Consider the following 18,816-nt stretch of genomic DNA (forward strand, 5'->3'; position numbering starts at 1 on the left):
TTTTGGTCTGCATCTGTATTTTCAATAGGGGAAGGGGGAGTAACTCTCACTGAGGAAATTTCCTCTGCCAATGCAAATCACCAACTTTTCTGCTACTTCAAAGCCTCAGAAAGCAGCCAGTTCAAGGGATTTGCCCAGTCAGTGTGTTGGAAGCAGGGCTTAAACCCAGGTTAGCTTCCTCCACCACAACAGACTACCTCTCATTTAAGCTATAGTATTATGAAAATTATTTTAACAACTGTGTAAAGGAAGATTGCAGAAAAAATGGAAGCAAGGAAACCTATTAGGAGGCCATTATGATGAGACATGAGAGTAGTAAGAGCAGATGAAGGCTTGAATCAGGATGACAGCAAGGTGCATAGAAAGCAGAGAATAGTGACAAGAGATTCTGGAGATGTAATTGTATGTGAGGGAGGGGAAGGAGGGAGAGAGGGAGAGAAAAGGTCAAAAAAAGACACTTGAGGGCAAAGAAAGCATTCCTCTGCCCATTCCAGGCACTTACGATCATCTGGATGAGCTGGATTTGAGAAGAAGATCACACCAGAGCTGGTGACTGCAGCGCCTGCAGCGACAACAGGGTCGATGAGTTCTTTGTCAAAGGTCACGTCTTGGAGCTTGAGAGTTTCACATGCATCATAGCTTCGGAGGATAATCCGGCAGTGACAATGGTAGTTATTCTGGTTTCGGGTGTTAATAACGACCGAGCCATCAGGGAGTTCGTAGGGCTGAGGAGGCAGCAAGGCAGAGGTTTCAGGGAAGAAGATTCTACTGAATCTCATCCAGTAGAGAGACTGAAATGTGTGTGTGTGTGTGTGTGTGTGTGTGTGTGTGTGTGTAGGGGGACTGATGCTAAGGGAATGGGTGGGGAAGTAAGTTCTGTTCTCTTAAGTTTCTAACCTGGCACTCATCAGGATTGAAGTCATTTGGCTTCTTGAGCTCCCCATAGGGAATCCCGTTGATAATACCACCATAGCGCCAGGATGCTCCATTGTCATCACTAATGAGGCACGAGACCCCATCACGCTCCAAAGTTCCATGGCCACAGACAATGAGCCGGCCTTTATGTGGCTTATGCCGCTTCTACTGGGAAAACAGAATGTCATGGAGTGAGATACATGGGAACTTCTAAATCCAGGGATTCCAAGAGACACCCTCAGTTACATAAAACCAATCAGAGGAAGTCTCATTCTCTGAAGCTCCTTTCAGTTTTCTAGCCTCTAACCTCAATAATAGGCCTTGTTAAGGAAGTAATGTTCCAAAATCTCAAAAGGTCCTTTTTCCTAAATAAGAAGCTTCTCCTTGGAACAAAACTCAGTGACAAGAAATTTGCCCATTTTCCAAATGGGAAAGTTCATTTAAAAAAATCTCATTGTCTCTGGTAAGCAAAGTCTTTCTAGGAAGACTAGATGACTTTTAAAGTCAGCTCTTCCAGCTCTAAATCTATCCTTGGGTAGGTTAATATTGCCTTTTAAGAGCACTTTCCTTCCAAAAAGTCCCAACTCCTATTACCATAATAATAATCAAAAGTCATGTGTTTTAAACTATAATTGAATGAAAATCTTCTCTACAACCAATCTCTGACAAGTAGTCATCCAGACTGTTTGAAGATACCCAGTGGAAGAACCCACCTGATAAAGAGGCCCATAAGAGTTCACATTTATATAATAAATGTTCATTTCAAGTGGTTCCCCTTCCCACCCTACCCCACCCCAATGACCTGAATGCCAGAGCCTGGTCCTGGAGCAAACATTTCAGTTCCAATATCCAAGGAGAGGTTTCTGGGTGGGCTCCAAGTGATGCCATCATCCTTGCTCCACACCAGCATGGTGGAAGCCACGGAACACCCATAATAATGTGCACAGAGAGAATAGAAAAGGAACATTGTACCCGTTTCAACATCCCCAACTACAGCCCCCAGGTTCAGTCCATCAGGAACATCTCCATCGTCCACTATAAATGATGTGGGGGACCATGTGGCACCTGATAAAAACACAAGATCAAGATATAGGAGTCAGAGTCTTAGATTCCATCCTATTCACCTTCTTCTCTACTGCCTAGAATCTCATCTCAGATTTAGCACAACACTTTGCCTGGACTTCTCATTCCTCCTTGTCTCCTAGGTATATGAATACAGATTTTGTACCTCCCTCCCCTCAATTCCCCACCTTCCATCAATTGACTGTAAACACCTTCTCAGCAACAGCTATATATTCATGTATCTCTAATTCCTTGCACAGGGCTTTGTACATATTAAGCACTTAATAAGTATTTGTTAAATAAATGACTCAGCCATTTGGAACCCCAGGCTGGATCCTACCTCCCTATCCCCAACCCTTTCCTCAGAATCCAAGCACCTCCATCTGTGGACCTCCGCATGGCAATGAATTTAGCCCCTTCATCTGAGGACGTCTTCTTTCGGGCCTCTGCAAACGCAAGAAGGGTTCCTCGTGGAGTAGCTGAGATCAGTGGTATTCTGAAAGTGTCCACATTTCCAATTTGCTTCCCACTCATCCAAAGGAGCTGCTCCAGAGTCACCAGTGGTTGCACCTACAATAATAGGAGGAGGTCAAAATAGGTGATAGGGCCAGGGTTCTCTAATATCTAATTCCGAAGAGGAGTAAGCATTGTAGTCCGATGCCTGGGTCTGATTAAGGAAGAATTATCAAGCATCATAGATTTAGAGCTAGAAAGGCCCTTAGAGACCTTAATTTTGTCCCTCAAAATTTTATGGATAAGGAAACCTAAGGTACAGAGAAAAGGAGAAACTAAGAAACTTATGAGAAACTAAGGCACAATGACTTGGTCAAGGTTATAGCTAGTAAATGTTTGAGGTCAATGCAAGTCTTCCTGACTCCAAATCCAGTCCCCTATTAATGGCCCTGGATTCTTCCCAGGATCCCTCCCAATGGCTATACCTTATATGATTAGATAGCAGGGCAAGATGGAAGACTACTGCAAGAAGCTAAGCATAGAAGACTGAGTCCGACAGAATAAAAGAGCAGGAGATAAGGAGTAATAAAAGAGTAGGAGTTCAGGTGTCTTGGTGGATGTCAGTGTTTCCCCAGGGAATGTGGGGATGGGGGCTCTGACATCTGAGCCTAGGAGGACAGAAGAGATGAGAGCACTGAGTTACATTCTTGAGAAGTTAGGAGTTCAGATGCCTGGGATTCCAGTGCTTAGACAGAGCTGGAGAACCGATAGTTTTGGTAGCCTTAGGGCTAGAAAGGTGGAGATCTGGGTGCTCACACAATTAAGCATGGAGCTGGAGAATGTGTTTACCTAGAGGATAGGACAGGAGAGGAGAGAGAAATAAGGAGCCTTAATTGCCTAGATGCCTGGGGAAAGGTGGAGGTGTGGAGTCCAGATGCCTGGGTTCCCGGGCAGAGGTGGGACATACATGGTCCTAATTAGATACTTCAGTCAGCTGAGAAGTCTTTGTATGAGAGTTCATGTAAAGTCTGGGGGGGGGGAGGAGTGTTTAATGTCTGGTCGTGTGCGTGTGTGTGTGCGTGTGTGCGTGTGTGTGTGCGTGTGTGCGTGTGTGTGATGGGAATTCACGCTGGAGGGGGCATTTTATGGAGTATCTCGTATACCTGGGTCCCCAGAGGGAGGACGGGCAGAGATGTCTGGAAGGTGTCCCAGGTGCTGAATCGGGAGGGCGCGGGGCCGGGAGGAGCTGGGATGAGATGACCATCCCTCGGGGCAACAAATGAGGCTGGGAAGTCTGGATCAGAGGCACTGCCCCGGAGGGAAGCCGGGATGGAAGGCTGCCACGCTGGAGGGAGGGCTCGGAAGCCTGGGTCCCCGAGCCCAGGAGATGCGGGGCGGACGGGGCACTTACCAGGTTAAAGTCACTCGGCACCCACGCCCCTTCGAGCTGCGGCAGCAGCAGAAGGCTCACCAAGGAAACCCAGAGCCCGCGGATTCGGCACGACCCCGGCGACCGGGTCTTCCGGGGTGCTGGTCCCTTCTCCATCTCCCAGACACCTACAGCACCGCAGGGGAGCCGAGAGGTCTGGGAGCCAAGTCAGCTGATCCCGCTCCCTTGCCCTTTAAAAAAAAAACCCGCCCGATCCCTCCGATTGGGCAGCGCCTTACGCGCGGACACGGACCCTTCCGTTCCCCTATGACGGACGGCACCGCGGCCCCTCCGACTGGACAAAGAGCTCCCACCTCCTGCCTCTCGCCCTTCCTACTAGTGACTCATTGGCTAGCTTCAGGAAACAACGTTTCCGATTGGCCTAGGCGGTCCCATGGGCGGCTCGGGACCAACGAGAGTTCATTGGCTGAAGCCAATAGGAAAAAGCTCCCGGAACCTTCTGATTAGTCTCAGAAGCCGGCCATGGGGGAACGTAGAGGACCAATTTCAAGCCGCAGAAATCTTGGGAAAGAATGAGACTGGCCGAGTTTGTGGGAGAAAAAAATCGATTTTTAATAAAATCTGCGCTTTACAAAGTCTCTACAAGGAAGTCCGGGGAACTGGGAAGGGGGGAGGCGGGTTAGACTGGGGAATGGGGACTGAGATCCGTGTGAAAAGCTTCCTAGGCCGGGTCTGGTTATTTCTTCTTTTTTTTCTTTTCCCGGGAGGGACGTTCGTTCTTCTTCCCTAGAATCTTCATGAGGTTCTTGGACATGTAGTAGGGCTTGGTCTGCGAGCCGTCATTCCGTTCCAAGTCTTCCACTGAGCAAGGAATCAGAAGCACCCCCCGTGAATTCTGTCCTCTCTCAGTCTCTCCCTTCCCCCCACCCCCCAGTCAGGAGGAAAGAGTTTCTTGAGGTTGACCCTCCTTGGCTCAATCCTTTCTGCTACCCTCTTCCATCTTAGGGGTGAGTTCATCCCATCCATGGTCACTGTAATGACTATTAACTGTATTTCTCTCCATCCTATTTATTAATTCTTGACCTTTTGAAAGCCCGTCTCTCCTTCAAAACCTAGCTCAAATGTTACCAGCATGATGGTTGGTTCCCTGTGAGATGTATTTTCTTGGTTCCCTGGCATTGCCCAGCACCTCCTCATTCTAGCTTTGATCGTCTGTAGCTTAGTGTGACCAAAGTCACTTCCTCTCTCTGAGCCTTAGTTTTCTCATCTGGAAAACTGAGTAACTAGGTAGAGCATCAGATCTGGAGTTATGATGACTTGAGTTCTAATCTAGTCTTACATAGTTAATAACTGTGTGACCTTGAGCAAGCCATTTAAACCTTTGTGTGCCTCTGATTCCTCAGCTGTAAAATGAGATAACAGCACCTATCTTACTAAGTTGTTGTGAGGATAAAATGAGATATTTGTAAAGCACTTTGCAAACCTTAAAATGCTACGTAAATGTGAGCTCTAATGGTTGCTATTATCTGTAAAATGTGGATAAATAATGCTTGCACTGATGTGAGAAAAGAGTCTTATAAACTATGAAGTATCACAAATTGTGAGCTGTTATTGTATCCTAAGGTTAATTTCTATGTGTAATTTACATATGGAATGCTTACTTTCTTGGATTTTATATGTTCTGTATAGCATATTCCCCCACCCCTCTTAGAAAATGAGGCTCCATCAGGACAGGAAAATGCTCTGTCTAAACTTTGTACCTCTCCCAGCATCTCTCCCAGTGTTCTCTCCATAGCAGTAACTTAATAAATTTTGTAGAACTTAATAACTTTTTGTCTCCTTTGCTGGATCATTATTAATCTCCCCTTACCTATTAGTCTCCTTCCTCTGTGTGTCCTAGAAGGCCCTATTTAGAACCCTTTTTCTTTCTTTTCTCTTCTACTATGCCCTCCTTAATGATCTCATTCACTGGCAAAAAAATCTATATATCCAGCCCTGACTTCTCTACTGAACTCCATATTCACATTTCCAATTGCCTGGTAGACATCTCCAAATGTTACATTAGATTGAACATTGTCCGATATGGAAGCCCCAAACCTCCTCTCCTTCCTATTGATGTCATAACCATGCTCCCAGTCACCTCAAGCTTATCCTTGTCTTTTCTTTCTCCACCTTCCACATCTGGTCAATTGCTACATTCTGACAATATTATTGCCATCCTAATTTAGGCTCTCATCACCTGTCCTGTAAACTATTGAAATAACTTCTTAATTACTGTCATTGGCTTGTCTCTTACCTTTCCATCCATCCTTCATACAACTATCAAAATAATTTTCTTAAGACACAGGTCTGAACAAGTCACTCTCTTGCTCAGAAACCTTCATGGTTCTCTATTGCACCCAGGACAGAATACAAATGCCAGTTTAAATGCTGTTTAAAACTCTGCACAGACTGGTTCCAACCAACTTTTCAAGTCTTATTTTATCTTCTTACTACTACTGTCCTTGAGCACTCTCCATTCCATCTAAAACAGATTACTAGGACCTCAACAGTCCATTTCCCATCTCCTTGCGTGGAATAAACTCCTTCCTCATCTCTGTCTCTCAAAATCCTTTTCTTTCTTTAGATCTTAGCTTAGGTGCCAACTTTCCAGGAAAGGTTTCCATGTTCTGATGCCATTCCTACCCTAATTTTTAGTGCTTCTCCCCCTTACCTCCCAGTAGAATGTAAGTTCCTGGAGGTCAGAGGCTTTCTCACTTTTGCACAGAGTCTTCCACATAGTCAGTGCTTAATAAATATTTGGTGAATTGGTTTGAGATTCAGGTGGGGATCCCTCAGCTCTTAACCCATTATGCCTTTTGGCTTGTATCCATTATTTTTGTCAAGATCCTTCTACTTCCAGATCTTGGGGGATACAGCAAGGGTTGATATACCAGTTTGTTGAAGGCACAGATGAATGTGTGGGGAATTTTATGGGGAGGGGCATGTTTCCAGGAGGAGGAAATACTCACAGAAACAGAGGAAAAGAGTATCTACACACATGCTGAAGACACTGAAGAAGCCGGAAGCAATGACATAAGCACCAACAATGGAGATCTGGAATATAGAGGATTCTGATAGGAACTCAGAAGAGTGGGAGCTCCTGGAAGAAGAATTCAGGTGAGGGGAACACTTGGGTTCCAAGAAGTAGGGGTGGAGGCAAGTCACTCACCATGATGGGGAGCCAGTAGTAATTAAGGTTAGGGGAACGAAATTCCTCCTTCAGGGCTGGAATTTGGCCAGTGAAGAAAAAGAAAGAGAGGATGCCTGGGGATAGGAGAAAGAAGGTATGAAGTGGGGGTAAAGAAGCTCTCTTTCTCCCCTAAAATTATGCTCATATCTTCTAGTCCTTTGTTTTTCTCCCCTCCTTCACACATTGGCACACATTCTCCTCAGAGAATCATATTTACCCAGGCTCTTCCAGACTCCATTGTGGTGGTATGACAAATGATTGGCTTTGGAATCAGGATCTGGTTTTTCCTACTGCCTTTACTTCTTACCTATGTGACCTTGGATAAGGCAATTAACCTTGATGGACCTTAATTTCTTAATCTGTAAAGTAAGGGGTTAGATTAAACCTCTAAGGTCCCCTTTAGCTCTAAATTGTGGATCCTGTGAAATGATATTCCTTAGTTTTCTTCTCTGTAAAATGAGGGGGGACAAAGGGAGTTGGACTAGGTAATCTATTGTCTTCTGTCTCTAAATTTTATGCCCCTACTTACCAACGCCTGAAACCACCAGCAGTTTGCCAAAGAAGAGCAGTAAGTCTGTCACTTTATCTAGGACGACCACTCTGTTGGCAGAATTTGGGGAATTATCTCTGGGGTAGGGGAAGGTTACAAACAGAGCAGCTACAGAGATGGGATAGGGGTTGAGAGGAATGATTAGGGATTTGGGGGAAAATCGTGATGGTGAACCTTTATGGGTAGGAATTTCCTTAAGGAAGGGAGGCAGGGGCTGGATCTTAGGAGATTTGAAGGAATAAGACTAAGGATTTGACACTCTGACCTGATAATGTTCCTCATGAGCAGCATGAAGGCATTCTTAGCAGAGATACAGAAATTCTTCCCATAGATAGCAATCTGGGAAAAGAGAAACCAGAAGGGAAAATTCCTATTATATTTCCCTTTCTTTCCCAGTACTTACACTGTCAGCTAATGGGGGTAGAGATAGGAATGAGGGTAGAGAGAGACACTGAAAGTTCTTGAGGTGATTTATCAGAGGTTAGGAGGGAAGGGATATTTTTAGACAGGGTCCCAAAGACCTCACCATGATGTATGCATTTCGGTTCAAGAATTTGATGAATTTCTCCAGACACCAGAAGCAGCATTTGAGACAACACATAATACATCGGATCAGGGGATTCTGGGCTCCTAGAAGAGGGGGTAGGGTGGAGAGGACAGGAGAGGAGAGGAAGATCTAAGTATCTGGTCATAGCCTCTGTCAACCACCATCAGGAGTCCCCTAAGTTACCAACATTCCCCTCCCCACAGAACTGAAGGGTCAGACCCAGCCTGGTCAGGTACCTGACCCCTCAGGTCCTACCTCTTAGTTTGTGATCCAAGTACTCCAAGACAACTCTCACTATCTGAACCAGAGTCAAGATCAAGGCTCCAAAGGCCAGGGACCCTGTGTGGTAACTGAGGAGATGAGGCCAGCTGTTAGGGGCTAGCCTTCCTTGTCCTCTCTTCAGAGACTGAGGTATCCCCTCCTTTCTCCAGTCCCCAGTCCCCTCCCTTTAGAAGCCCAGGTTTCAATCTCCTGACTTTTTTGGAAGTCCCAAGCATTCTTTTTCCCAAACTACACTGACCGCAGAGTCCTGAAGAAAGAAGCACTCAGAGGACAGGAAGGGATATCCTGAGGCTTGTTGAAGGCCCAGTAGAAGGAAGCAAAGGCTCCAGCCAGGACACACTGCCCTAAGGCCAGCACAAAGTTGAGTGTCCAAAATAATCCTAGGATCCCATAGATCTGCAGATTAAATAGCGAACGCTGGGCTGGTCCTGAAGAGGAGTAACCTAGGAACTGGCAAGTTAGACCTGGGCATGTGTCGGTGGAGAAATTGAGTTGGTTGGAGAAATTGCCCTGAAAAGAAGAAGAAAGCATAGGGAAGGGCCACTAATCAGTCTGTGTCCCAGCTCTAATCCAGGCTAGGCAGTAGAAAATGGGAAAACAGAGTAATCTCATTCTCTCTCTTCTGTCCCCAGATTTGAAAGCTATGTTAGACTGACCCCCTCTTCCATTTTATTTCCCAATTAATTGTAAGGCTATCCACCCTAGGGAACACAATAAGATCTCCACCATACCCTTTAGGTTTCTCCCCCCAAATATCCTTCTTGTCCTGGAGCTTCCTTACCAGGGGATTACATGTCTTATTGATGACATCATGACAGCCTGGGTCACTGCCATTGGGAGCCCACCATCCATATTGAGGTTGTCCAGATGTAGCCAGATACCCAGGGAAGAAGTCAAAGAAGCATAAGATAGTAGAAGGAAGTCTGGATTTGAGGTCAGAGGATATGGGTTGGAATACTGGCACTATCACTTATTACCAAGTGACTTTGGACAAATCAATCAATCAAACCTTTATTAAGGGTCTTATACATGTGCCAGGCACTGTACAAATCATTTTATCATCTCAGGACTAAGTAACCACTTCCAGCTCTAAATTCTGCTATCTTATCATAGTAGGGAACATGTTAGGGTGAGGGAAAGATGATTCACCAGGCCCTATCATCAAGGAGCAACAGCTTCCCCCATTAACAACCAAAGCCCTTCAACTCAAAGGAAGATATCATTCCCCACTATATCCTAGGACTCCCTGTGGGACTCAAAGATTAGAAGCTTAGTGCACAGGGGATCTGAGACTTCATTCAGAGGATACAGAGCAGTCATGACCCAATAGGCCACACAGATGAGCAGGAGGACAAAAGTCAGGAGTGGGAAGAACAAGGTGGACATCATCTGCCCCACGGCCCTGCAGAAGAGACATTCTCATTTATTCATAGACCAGGCTGCACCCTTTGAATTTCCCAGTTATTGCCTTGGGTCTCTGCAACTTTATTATCCTACCACTCTCATCATTTCATTCTTCCTTCCAATCAGGCTCTCCCTCCTCCATATTTTTAATAGAATATAGAATATATTAGAATATATTGTTCAGTCGTTTTCAGTCATATCCAATGCTTTGTGACCCCACTGAAGTGGTTTGCCATTTCCTTTTCCAGCTCATTTTACAAATGAGGAAACGGAGGCAAAGAGAGTTAAGTGACTTGCCCAGAGTCACACAGCTAGTAGGTATCTGAGGCCAGATTTGAATTCAGGAAGATGAACCTTGCTGACTCCAGGCCCAGCACTCTGTCTACTTCACCACATAGCTGCCCTGGGGATTAGAATATAGGTTCCATGAAAGTCATTATTGGTAACATGAATTGCATGCCACAAGTGGAATAAAAGACAAGAAGGATAGTTTCCTCACCTGTGAAATGAGGGGTTGGACTTGACAATCTCTAAGGTCCCTTATAACTCTAAATCCTTTGATCTAATACGTGTGATTAGAAAAGGAAATGGGTCAGCCATAGAGGGGAGGCTGAGAGTTAATAATTGGAGAGTCTGAGGGGTACAGTGGTACCCTTATGTTTCTGAAAGAGCCCCAGAAAGGCCTCTAGCAGTGGGTGGAGGATAAATCCTTCTGAGGATGGCTTATGAAGATATGGATGAGAAATACATAGTATGACAAAATATGTTGGAGGACATAGCCCTCACAACAATGAAATCAACTAAACATCTAAGTATCTAAATATAATTTATACCTAGAAGTCCTATTGAAGTTTTAAACTTTAAAATGCATAAAACTTCTTAGGTTTAAAAAGCTTAAAGCTCCATAATCCTTCCTTTTAAGGAAGACAGATCCCTACCACCCAAAATGGGATAATTACCTACATTTTCCTATCATCCCTCCCATCCCTCCCCCTCCCCTCCCTCCCCTCCCTCTGTCTCAGTACTACTTTCTCTCCCTTTCCCTGATTCTCCACCTATTTTGTCCTTTCTCTGTGATGAGCCGTTTCTCTCTTTAACTCATTTCTATCCCCCTTTTTCTGCACCCCCCCCCCTACTCCTCACTTTTATGTTTTCACATCTCATATCTCTCCCCACACTCTTCCCCACTAACTTGCTGGCTTCCTCGAGGAGAGCAATGGCTATCCGGATCCTTTGTCTGAGAAAGATTAAAAGCAGCAGGAGGATCCCTTCCAGCACAGAGACCACAATCACTATGGAAGAAATGGGGAGGGGGGTGGGAATCATAGGAATGGTGGAGAAGAGATGAAGTTAATACGCTGGGGAATATGGTCACTAACCCTGAAGGGAAATATGGTGGGGTTGGGAAGGTCAGAGATATACCCAGTATCTTTCAAGGAGCATGGGTTGGGGCTTACTCTATAGGGATCAGCTTTGGTTGCATTTTAGAGAGGCTGGGGATTCAGGGTGCTGAGGGAAGAGGGCATGACTCACAAGCAGCTAACCAGGTCTCCTGTACATTTTGGTAGGCGGAAAGGTTGGTGGTAAAGCCCAGCTGGGAAATGGTGGCTCCTTCATCCCGAAGTCTCTTGTATTCCTTCCAACAGTGGTAGATCCCATATGCGAGAACCCCTAGCACCCCCAAAATCAGCACCAACACCAGGGGCCCCGCCACAAGACGAAGTAACAGCAAAAACAATAAACTCAAGACCAGGGATATGGCCAGGGCACTGAGGATAGGAAGGGATGGAATGAGGGATGGATGATCCTGAAGTGCTTGTGTTCTTCACACTGTTCCCCAAACCCCTAAACATTCACCTCCCTTGCCCCTCATCCAATGGAACGATGTGTTGTCTCTCCCAGGGAAGCTTTCCTTTCCTTCTAAGCCTATTCAGCTTATGATCTACAGTCATCCCCAGTTCCTCTTCTGCTTTCTCATTTTCCTCGCTTCTACTTCTAAGCCAATATCTCCTAGAGTAAAGGGACCAAGGAAAGGAAAAAAGATTCTGGAAAAATCTGGCAACTCACATAAGGATCCAGTACCAGGACCGAGCAATATCTTCAAAAATCTTGGTGCTGATTTCTCGGGCATTAATGGTGTCCAAGATACCACTGAGGTGAAGGAAAAGGGTCAAACTAGATATGAGGGCCAAAGGGCAGATGGAAGGAGGAACAGGGATGAGAGAGAAGGGGATATCTCACTTGATGCCTTGAGTGACAGTGGTTGTGTTCAATGGAGAGTGAGGAGGAAGACTCTCAGAAGTGACAGAAGGTATACATCGGCCCAGAGCTGGAGAGGGAGAATTCAGTGAAGGTTAGACTCATTTGGTACCTGGCTCCCAACTTTCTGCTCAATAAATACTTGGATGTAAGGATGGTTGGCTCCTGCTCCCCTTGGGAAGCAAACAGAAACCTCCCTAAAGTATGGGCCTGAACTGTTCCAACACTTCAGAGATCTTGGTCTCCTTCAGAGGTTCATCATCATGTTTTACCTCCTATCTATTGCTTTGTCCTGGGCCTTCTTGTTTCTCTATACTCTCTCTTGGTGATCTCATCATCTCTTACAGATTCAACCAATCATTTCTATTCAGATGAGTCCCTAATCTATCTCTCCTGAATAATTTCAATCTCAGATGATCAGGTGCCTAATTCTCCTGAATGTTTCATAGGCATCTTAAACTTATCATGTCCAAAAGGGACCTCATTATCTTTCCCCTTAAATCCATCCCTCCTCCAAGCTTCCTTATTTCTGTTAAGTGTGGCACCATTCTCCCCATCACTTAGGTTTTCTAATTTAAGAGTCATCTCTGACTCTTCATTCTCATTTTTCCTTTCCTCACATCCAGTGAATTTTACCTTCTCTCTGTTCACATCCCAGCCCCCATAGTTCAGGTCCTTATCCTGGACATGGATGACTGTATTAGTCTTTTAATTGGTCTCTCTGCATCCAGTCTCTCCCCCTCACCAATCCATTTTGCACAAGAATGCCAAATGGTCATTCCTAATGGTCTAACTATGCATGTCACAACTAGGGGAATCAGGAAAAGTCTATTAAAGGAGGAGTTACCTTAACTAAGCCTCAAAGGAAATGAGGGGTTCTAAGAGGTGGAGGTGAGAAGAGAGAGAATTTCAGGTGTGGGGAGTAAGGGTGGAGAGGGAACACATTAAATAGTCCAATTAAATTGGAATATAGAGTTCTAATGTGTGAGGATAGGCTGGAGTTACACTGTGAAGTGGTTCATCTGTAGAGTAGGAGTCTGTGAGTGACTGGATTTGGGGAGACCAATTATCAGGCTATAATAATGACCCAGGTGAAAGGTGATAAGGGCCTAGACAAGGATGGTTGTCTCATTAGTGAAGAGATGTTAAGGAAGTAAAGTGGACAAGACTTGACAACTGATTGGATATGAGGTGGATGGAGTGGATGGGGCAGGAGCAGGGTGAATGGAGAGTGAAGAGTTAAAGATGACTAAGGTATTGAACTGGGGTGACTGGAGGAATGGTAGTGCTCTCAATGGGAAGAGGGGAGTAACGAGAAATGGGGGAGTCTAGGGGAAAGAAAATGAAAACTTTTAAACACATACTGAGTTTGGGCTGCTTATGGGACTTTCAATGGAGAGATCAAGTGGACAGCTGGAGAAGCTGGCCTGGCACTCTACGTATGTGCTAAATGCACAATTAATGTACCACAAATAAATATGTGCTAAATGAAGCCCAGTGCAGGGAAAAGAGCCCTGGACAGAGAGCAACAGGACACCGGAGTTCTGATCGACACCAACTTGCTGAGTGATCTTGGACAAGTCCTTTCTCTCTGGGCCTCCAATTTCCTCCTCTAAAGCAGTTGGCCTAGAGCGCCTCTAAAACCCCTTTCATATGCATAGTTTTGTAAAAGGATAAATCACTTACTAACCTGGAGTAGAGGGGAGGAGGAAAGCAGGGCAGAGGTCCAGATTCAGACTTGAAATCATGTCCTGGGAAAAGGGATGAAGATACACATACATATGGCACATATACACCTAACACACACACACACACACACAGACACACAACCTGGGGGGAAGGGAGAGTGATGTGGAGTTGGTAGAGAAGATTCATTGTCCTGTTGACATATGGTCCTGCCTTTACCCTAAACAGAAAGTCTTTAATTGTTGTTGAGACTTGAGATCATATTCCTCTGTGTGTGTGTGTGTGTGTGTGTGTGTGTGTGTGTGTGTGTGCGTGTGCATGTGTGTTTGCTGGCTCACCATTTTCGGATCAACACTAGGCTGGCAATACACCAGGGATGAGTTGAAGACGTCATTCACAGACTCAGACATCTCACCAGGATTCACCATCCAATACGAATCCGGGCAGGAAGAAACACAGATCTGAGCAAGGTACAGAGGGAGGGTACGACAGGGAGCTATTTGCCAGAGTCTCGTAGGACATTCTTAGGGGATAAGATACAGAATGCCAGGATCCCTCTCCTAAGGTGGAGAAGAGGACATTCCGGTCAAAGGATGACAAATTCGAGTTGGGCAGGACCTTATAGATCATTTAATTCAGCCTCTTCAATGTGATACCCGAGGTAAGGCCCATAGAGGTTAAGTGATTTTTCTAAGGTCACATGGGGTAACAGAGCTGGGATTTAAACCTGGGTCTCCTGACTTCAAATCCAGTGCTTGATTTGGGTCCCCAGGGGCAGGGAGAGGACATGGGATTCCCTAAGAGGCTCCCCAGATTTCAGGCTCTGACCTGGGTAGTAGGGCACTGAAGTCCATTCATAGTGGCTGTAACAATACTAGTAGTTGTGATACAGCTGAGGATGTTGAAGTAATAGAGGTATGGCTTGTCTCTGTAAGGAGAGAGGTCAGGACCACAAGCCCTGGTCAGTTAACTGCAGACTCAGAGAATAAGAGGCTTGTAGATGTAGAGCCAGAAAGGATTTTGCAAAGGTTATCTACTTCAAGGGGCACTAGGTGGTGCACTAGAGTTCAGGACCTGGAGTCATGAAGACTCATCTTCCTGAGTTCAAATCTGGTCTTAGACATTTACTAGCTGTGTGACCCTGGGCAAGTCATTTAACCCTGTTTGCCTCAGTTTCTCCTTCTGTAAAATGAGCTGGAGAGGGAAATGGCAAACCACTCCAATATCTTTGCCAAGAAAACCTAAATGGGGTCACGAAGAGTTAGACAAGACTGAATAAGAACTACTTCAACTCCTTTGTTTTACAGATGACCAAACTGAGACCCAGGGAGTTTAGGTGACTTGCTGAAGGTAATACTGGCCATGAACCTTGGAGGAATGATATGAACTCGGGTCCTCTGAGCCTGGAATCAGTGTTTCCTCCAAAGTACCACTTTTCCTTCCTCGAATCTCTCAGGTGATAAAGTTTAAACTTCTCTATTTCCTGAATAATTTTCTAATATATGATACTATAGATTTTCTAGATTGTAAGGTCACTGAGAGCAAGTATTATGCTATTTTTAATTATTTTTTTTGTAGTACCTGTGGAGTGCTTTGGCCATTTAAGAAATGTTTGTTGAATTGAGTTGGCCCTACAGGACCTGGGGTGGTAGGGACCTTAAAGATCTAATACAAACCCTGTCATTTTACAGAGGGAAAAAAAGGTTGGTTACCAAGCCCTGAGCTTCTGGGGAGTAAATATATTGTTTTTCCCCTCAAGGAACACAAAGACTGACACACAAAACAGATAACAACTGGGTGCTAAATGATATGGTGCTGACTTTAAGGACAATGTGGGCAGTGAGCAAGGAGAGATGCCTCTGTCAGAGAAGTAAGCAGGGATGGACAAGGTGGGTCGTGAAGGATGGGGGAGGATTTCTTCAAGTAGGAGGGGAAGAGAGGGGACCCAAGCCTTCAGGTTCTCTCACCTGTTCTCTCCAAACCCACAATAGGCCCCTGTAGAGTTCCTGGGATAAAGAACTTGACGAGGATCTCCATATAACCAGGCTGAGGGACAAAGAAAAACGGATGGGTAGAGGACACTGTGGTTTTAGGGATTTATTCTCTTTGTCCCCCACCCTCCTCTCTCCATCTTTAGATTTTGGGAAGGGAAAAGCTCACCCACAATCCCCACAACAATGTAGCCTGCAATGAACACCAGGAAGAGGACACAACAGATGACATCAGTGCAGCTCCTAGGGAGAATGAGGGATGAGAAAAGATTTTTTTTTTTTGCAAGGCCATAAGGAGGGTATTAATAGGGGTTAATGTTGTTGGAGAATTGGAGAGATCATTGGCTTGAAATTTGTGTGTGGGGGGGGTTATATCTGGGAATGTGAATTTTGTTACCTCTTGTTGATGGGGCCTCTGAAAGTGGGATCATATTCGACACGCTTCCCTGAGGGGAGAGTAAGGTAAGGCAGAGACTCAGAACCACATAGGTTAGCATATAATGGTTGTCATTTTGTGGGTCAGCCTTGTCATTCCCAGAACAAATTCCTTCCCTTCTTTCTTAAGGGCTAGCCCAAGACTTTTTGCTTCTTTCCCTGCTGTCAAATGACCCCTTTCACAAGTGCCAAACTTCAATAGTAGAATGAAGGAAAAGAAAGAACTGGGAGAGAGAGGGAGGGAGATAGAGACAGAGATGGAGGGACAGAGAGGGAGATAAAGAGAAGAGACAGAGAGACAGAGACAGTGAGGGAGAGACAAAGACAGACAGAGACATTGAGAGAGACAGAGACAGAGGGAGAGACAGAGACAGAGAGACAGAGACATTGAGAGAGAGACAGAGAGGGAGAGACAGAGGCAGAGAGGGAGAGACAGAAACATCGAGAGACAGAGACAGAAAGGGAAAGACAGAGACAGAGATGGGAGGGAGAGAGAGAGAGAGACAGAGAGAGAGAGAAGGAGAGACAGAGAGAGACAGAGAGAGACAGAGAAGTGGTGAGGGAGAGACTGAGAGAAGGGGACAGACACAAGAATGAGAAGGAATGGAACAGGATGGAGAAGTAAAGGGAGGTGGGAAAGCCAGAATAACAGGCAGCAGGAACTCCTGCCTAGTCCCGCCTTGGGTCTATATGCTTATCAGACCTTTTCCTGGTTTACATCTCGGTGGCCTGGAGCCCAGGAAATAGCCTTTACCTTGCTCCCTCCCCCCAGTCAGGATTCTCCTCCTCTAATTGGGATCTCTGCATGCTGTACGATCCATCTCTCCAGGCTCCATCAACCTCTCTGGTACTTTCAACCCACCAGCTTCCACCCACTTTGGCAATTTTCATTTCTTTATTAGTCCTCTGGGCAAGGATTTCCAGTACGGACTCCTCACGCCTGTCCCCCAGGGTATGAGGAGCAGCTGCTGGAAGGAAGACCAGGCGGCTGGCATCATTTTCGTCAGGGGACTTCAGATTGTATAAACACAAAGAATTAACCCTTAGGATGCCCTTAGCCCCTCATCCGTCTTAGGGGAAGATTATCTCCTCCTCAGCTCCTAGATTCTTTAGGTTCTAGTGGTGAGTGGAAGGGGGAGGGCTAGGGGGACATCTGAGCCTAGCTGGAATCGTGTTGTTCTGATTGTGGACACAAACTCTGTGGGGCACCTGCACTTACAGTACACACGGTGGGAAGGGAAAGGGCAGTCCTGAGAGTTCCAGGGTTCTTTTGAAGGATTAGGGTAGGGGAGAAAAAACCAGGGGCAAGGGAAGAGTCTAGCAAGAAGACTGGGTGTGTGTGTGTCTGTTTTCCCCAATTCCCTTGGACTCTGTTCTTCTTAGAAGAGGTCAATCATTGACCTGTAGCCGTCTCCAGGAAGTCCACGGAGACGCACCCTCCCTCTTTCTGATTCCCTATAGGAATGGACACAGGCAGTTGGCACTCTCAATGGTCCCTTTCCTCTAGTCCTCTCACTTTAGTAACTCAGGTGTTCAATTTCCCAGTCGTACAGAATCCAAGAACCCAGTTTCCCCCAGCCATCAGAAACCTAGGTATTGTCTCCTGAGGGGATTCTTCCTCTAATCTCCAGAGGGACCCAGGAGTCCTTTCTCCCCTCTGCCCCTCAGAGGAATCTACATGCCCAGTCCTCCACCCAGCTTTCAAGGACCCAAGCACATAGTTCTTCCAGCTTCCAGAGTCAAGCATCCATCCTTTTAACTCCTGCCCTTCCTCCTACCTCTAAGAACTCAATAATTTACCTATGTCAAGCTCCCTAAGTCCTCCCCCTTACCCCTCCAAACCTAGGGAGCTCCCTGTTTCTCTCTGCTCCCTTTAGAGTTCCAGGGAACCAGCCCTTTAGTAATTCTTCAGCTTGTTTCCCTGTACTCCCTTTGAAGTCCCAGGGATCTAGTTCCTCCCTAGATTCCATAACCCCCTGCTTTCCCTTAATCAGTCCCTTCAATCCTCAGGGTCCCTAGGCATCTAGCCCCAGGTCTTACCATAAGCCTCCTTCTCATCTTGATCCTTCCCCATGACTACAGGAAGGCTCCAGAGTAATTGTTGCCTTCTCTAGGGAACCAGCGTCTTACCTGCTGCTTGCCTCCAAGCTCCACCTCCTTCTCTGCTGATGTCACCATTCCCACCCCTCCTACCCACCTGTGGTCCTAAAGCACTGCCCTACTAGTAACCAACTTCCAACTTACCCTGTCCTGTATCTTTAACGTAAGCAGGAACTGAGGTGGCTGAAATTGGGGCTAGGCTCAGGACAATCTGACTTGAAAGAACATTCAGAGGCTCTTAAAAAACATATGCAAATTAATACAATTCTGTCCAGTAAGGTTTGGATAGTCTGTCTCAAAGAACAAGGGTCACCTTTTGTCCCTATATCTAACCAGATCCAGATACTCCTGACTTTTTTTTCTCACTCAGTGTGTGCTTTTCTTTTTTCTCCAGTTTCCTGGATTCTTTCATAGCTGATACCTGTCCACCCTGCTTCCTCCTTTTCCCAGGCAATGTTACTTGAACTCCTGTTCCCTCCTTAATACTATATCTAGTGTCCTGCCCCATCC

The 18,816-nt window shown here is 45.8% G+C and overlaps 2 protein-coding genes across 5 annotated transcripts in view; both read right to left on the bottom strand.

The window, feature by feature from the left end:
- The window catches only part of NEU1 (neuraminidase 1), a 32,109-nt gene extending 27,981 nt beyond the window's left edge, over positions 1–4,128 (bottom strand). For all 4 annotated transcript variants that reach the window (XM_072637501.1, XM_072637502.1, XM_072637500.1 and 1 more), the window contains exons 1-5: positions 3,842–4,128; positions 2,355–2,547; positions 1,718–1,980; positions 898–1,080; positions 503–725 (exon numbers count right to left, since the gene is read on the bottom strand). In XM_072637501.1, the coding sequence (XP_072493602.1) occupies positions 503–725; positions 898–1,080; positions 1,718–1,980; positions 2,355–2,547; positions 3,842–3,976 (997 nt within the window). In that variant the 5' untranslated portion in view covers positions 3,977–4,128. The remainder of the gene's footprint in view (positions 1–502; positions 726–897; positions 1,081–1,717; positions 1,981–2,354; positions 2,548–3,841) is intronic.
- A 279-nt stretch (positions 4,129–4,407) lies between these two features.
- On the bottom strand, positions 4,408–18,346 carry SLC44A4 (solute carrier family 44 member 4). Its single transcript, XM_072637488.1, has 21 exons — positions 18,247–18,346; positions 16,169–16,217; positions 15,941–16,014; positions 15,748–15,826; positions 14,609–14,708; positions 14,119–14,241; positions 13,785–13,845; positions 12,077–12,164; positions 11,903–11,986; positions 11,369–11,604; positions 11,028–11,127; positions 9,736–9,833; positions 9,213–9,307; positions 8,670–8,941; positions 8,405–8,499; positions 8,129–8,232; positions 7,868–7,941; positions 7,582–7,652; positions 7,032–7,126; positions 6,832–6,916; positions 4,408–4,681 (listed from the first exon to the last, which is right to left on the bottom strand). Exons 1-21 carry the CDS (start codon positions 18,278–18,280, stop codon positions 4,557–4,559), a joined length of 2,142 nt encoding a protein of 713 aa, XP_072493589.1. The 5' UTR covers positions 18,281–18,346; the 3' UTR covers positions 4,408–4,556.
- Positions 18,347–18,816: the final 470 nt, after the last annotated feature.

Source organism: Notamacropus eugenii, chromosome 2 (genome assembly GCF_028372415.1).
Source record: "Notamacropus eugenii isolate mMacEug1 chromosome 2, mMacEug1.pri_v2, whole genome shotgun sequence".
NCBI lineage: Eukaryota > Metazoa > Chordata > Mammalia > Diprotodontia > Macropodidae > Notamacropus > Notamacropus eugenii.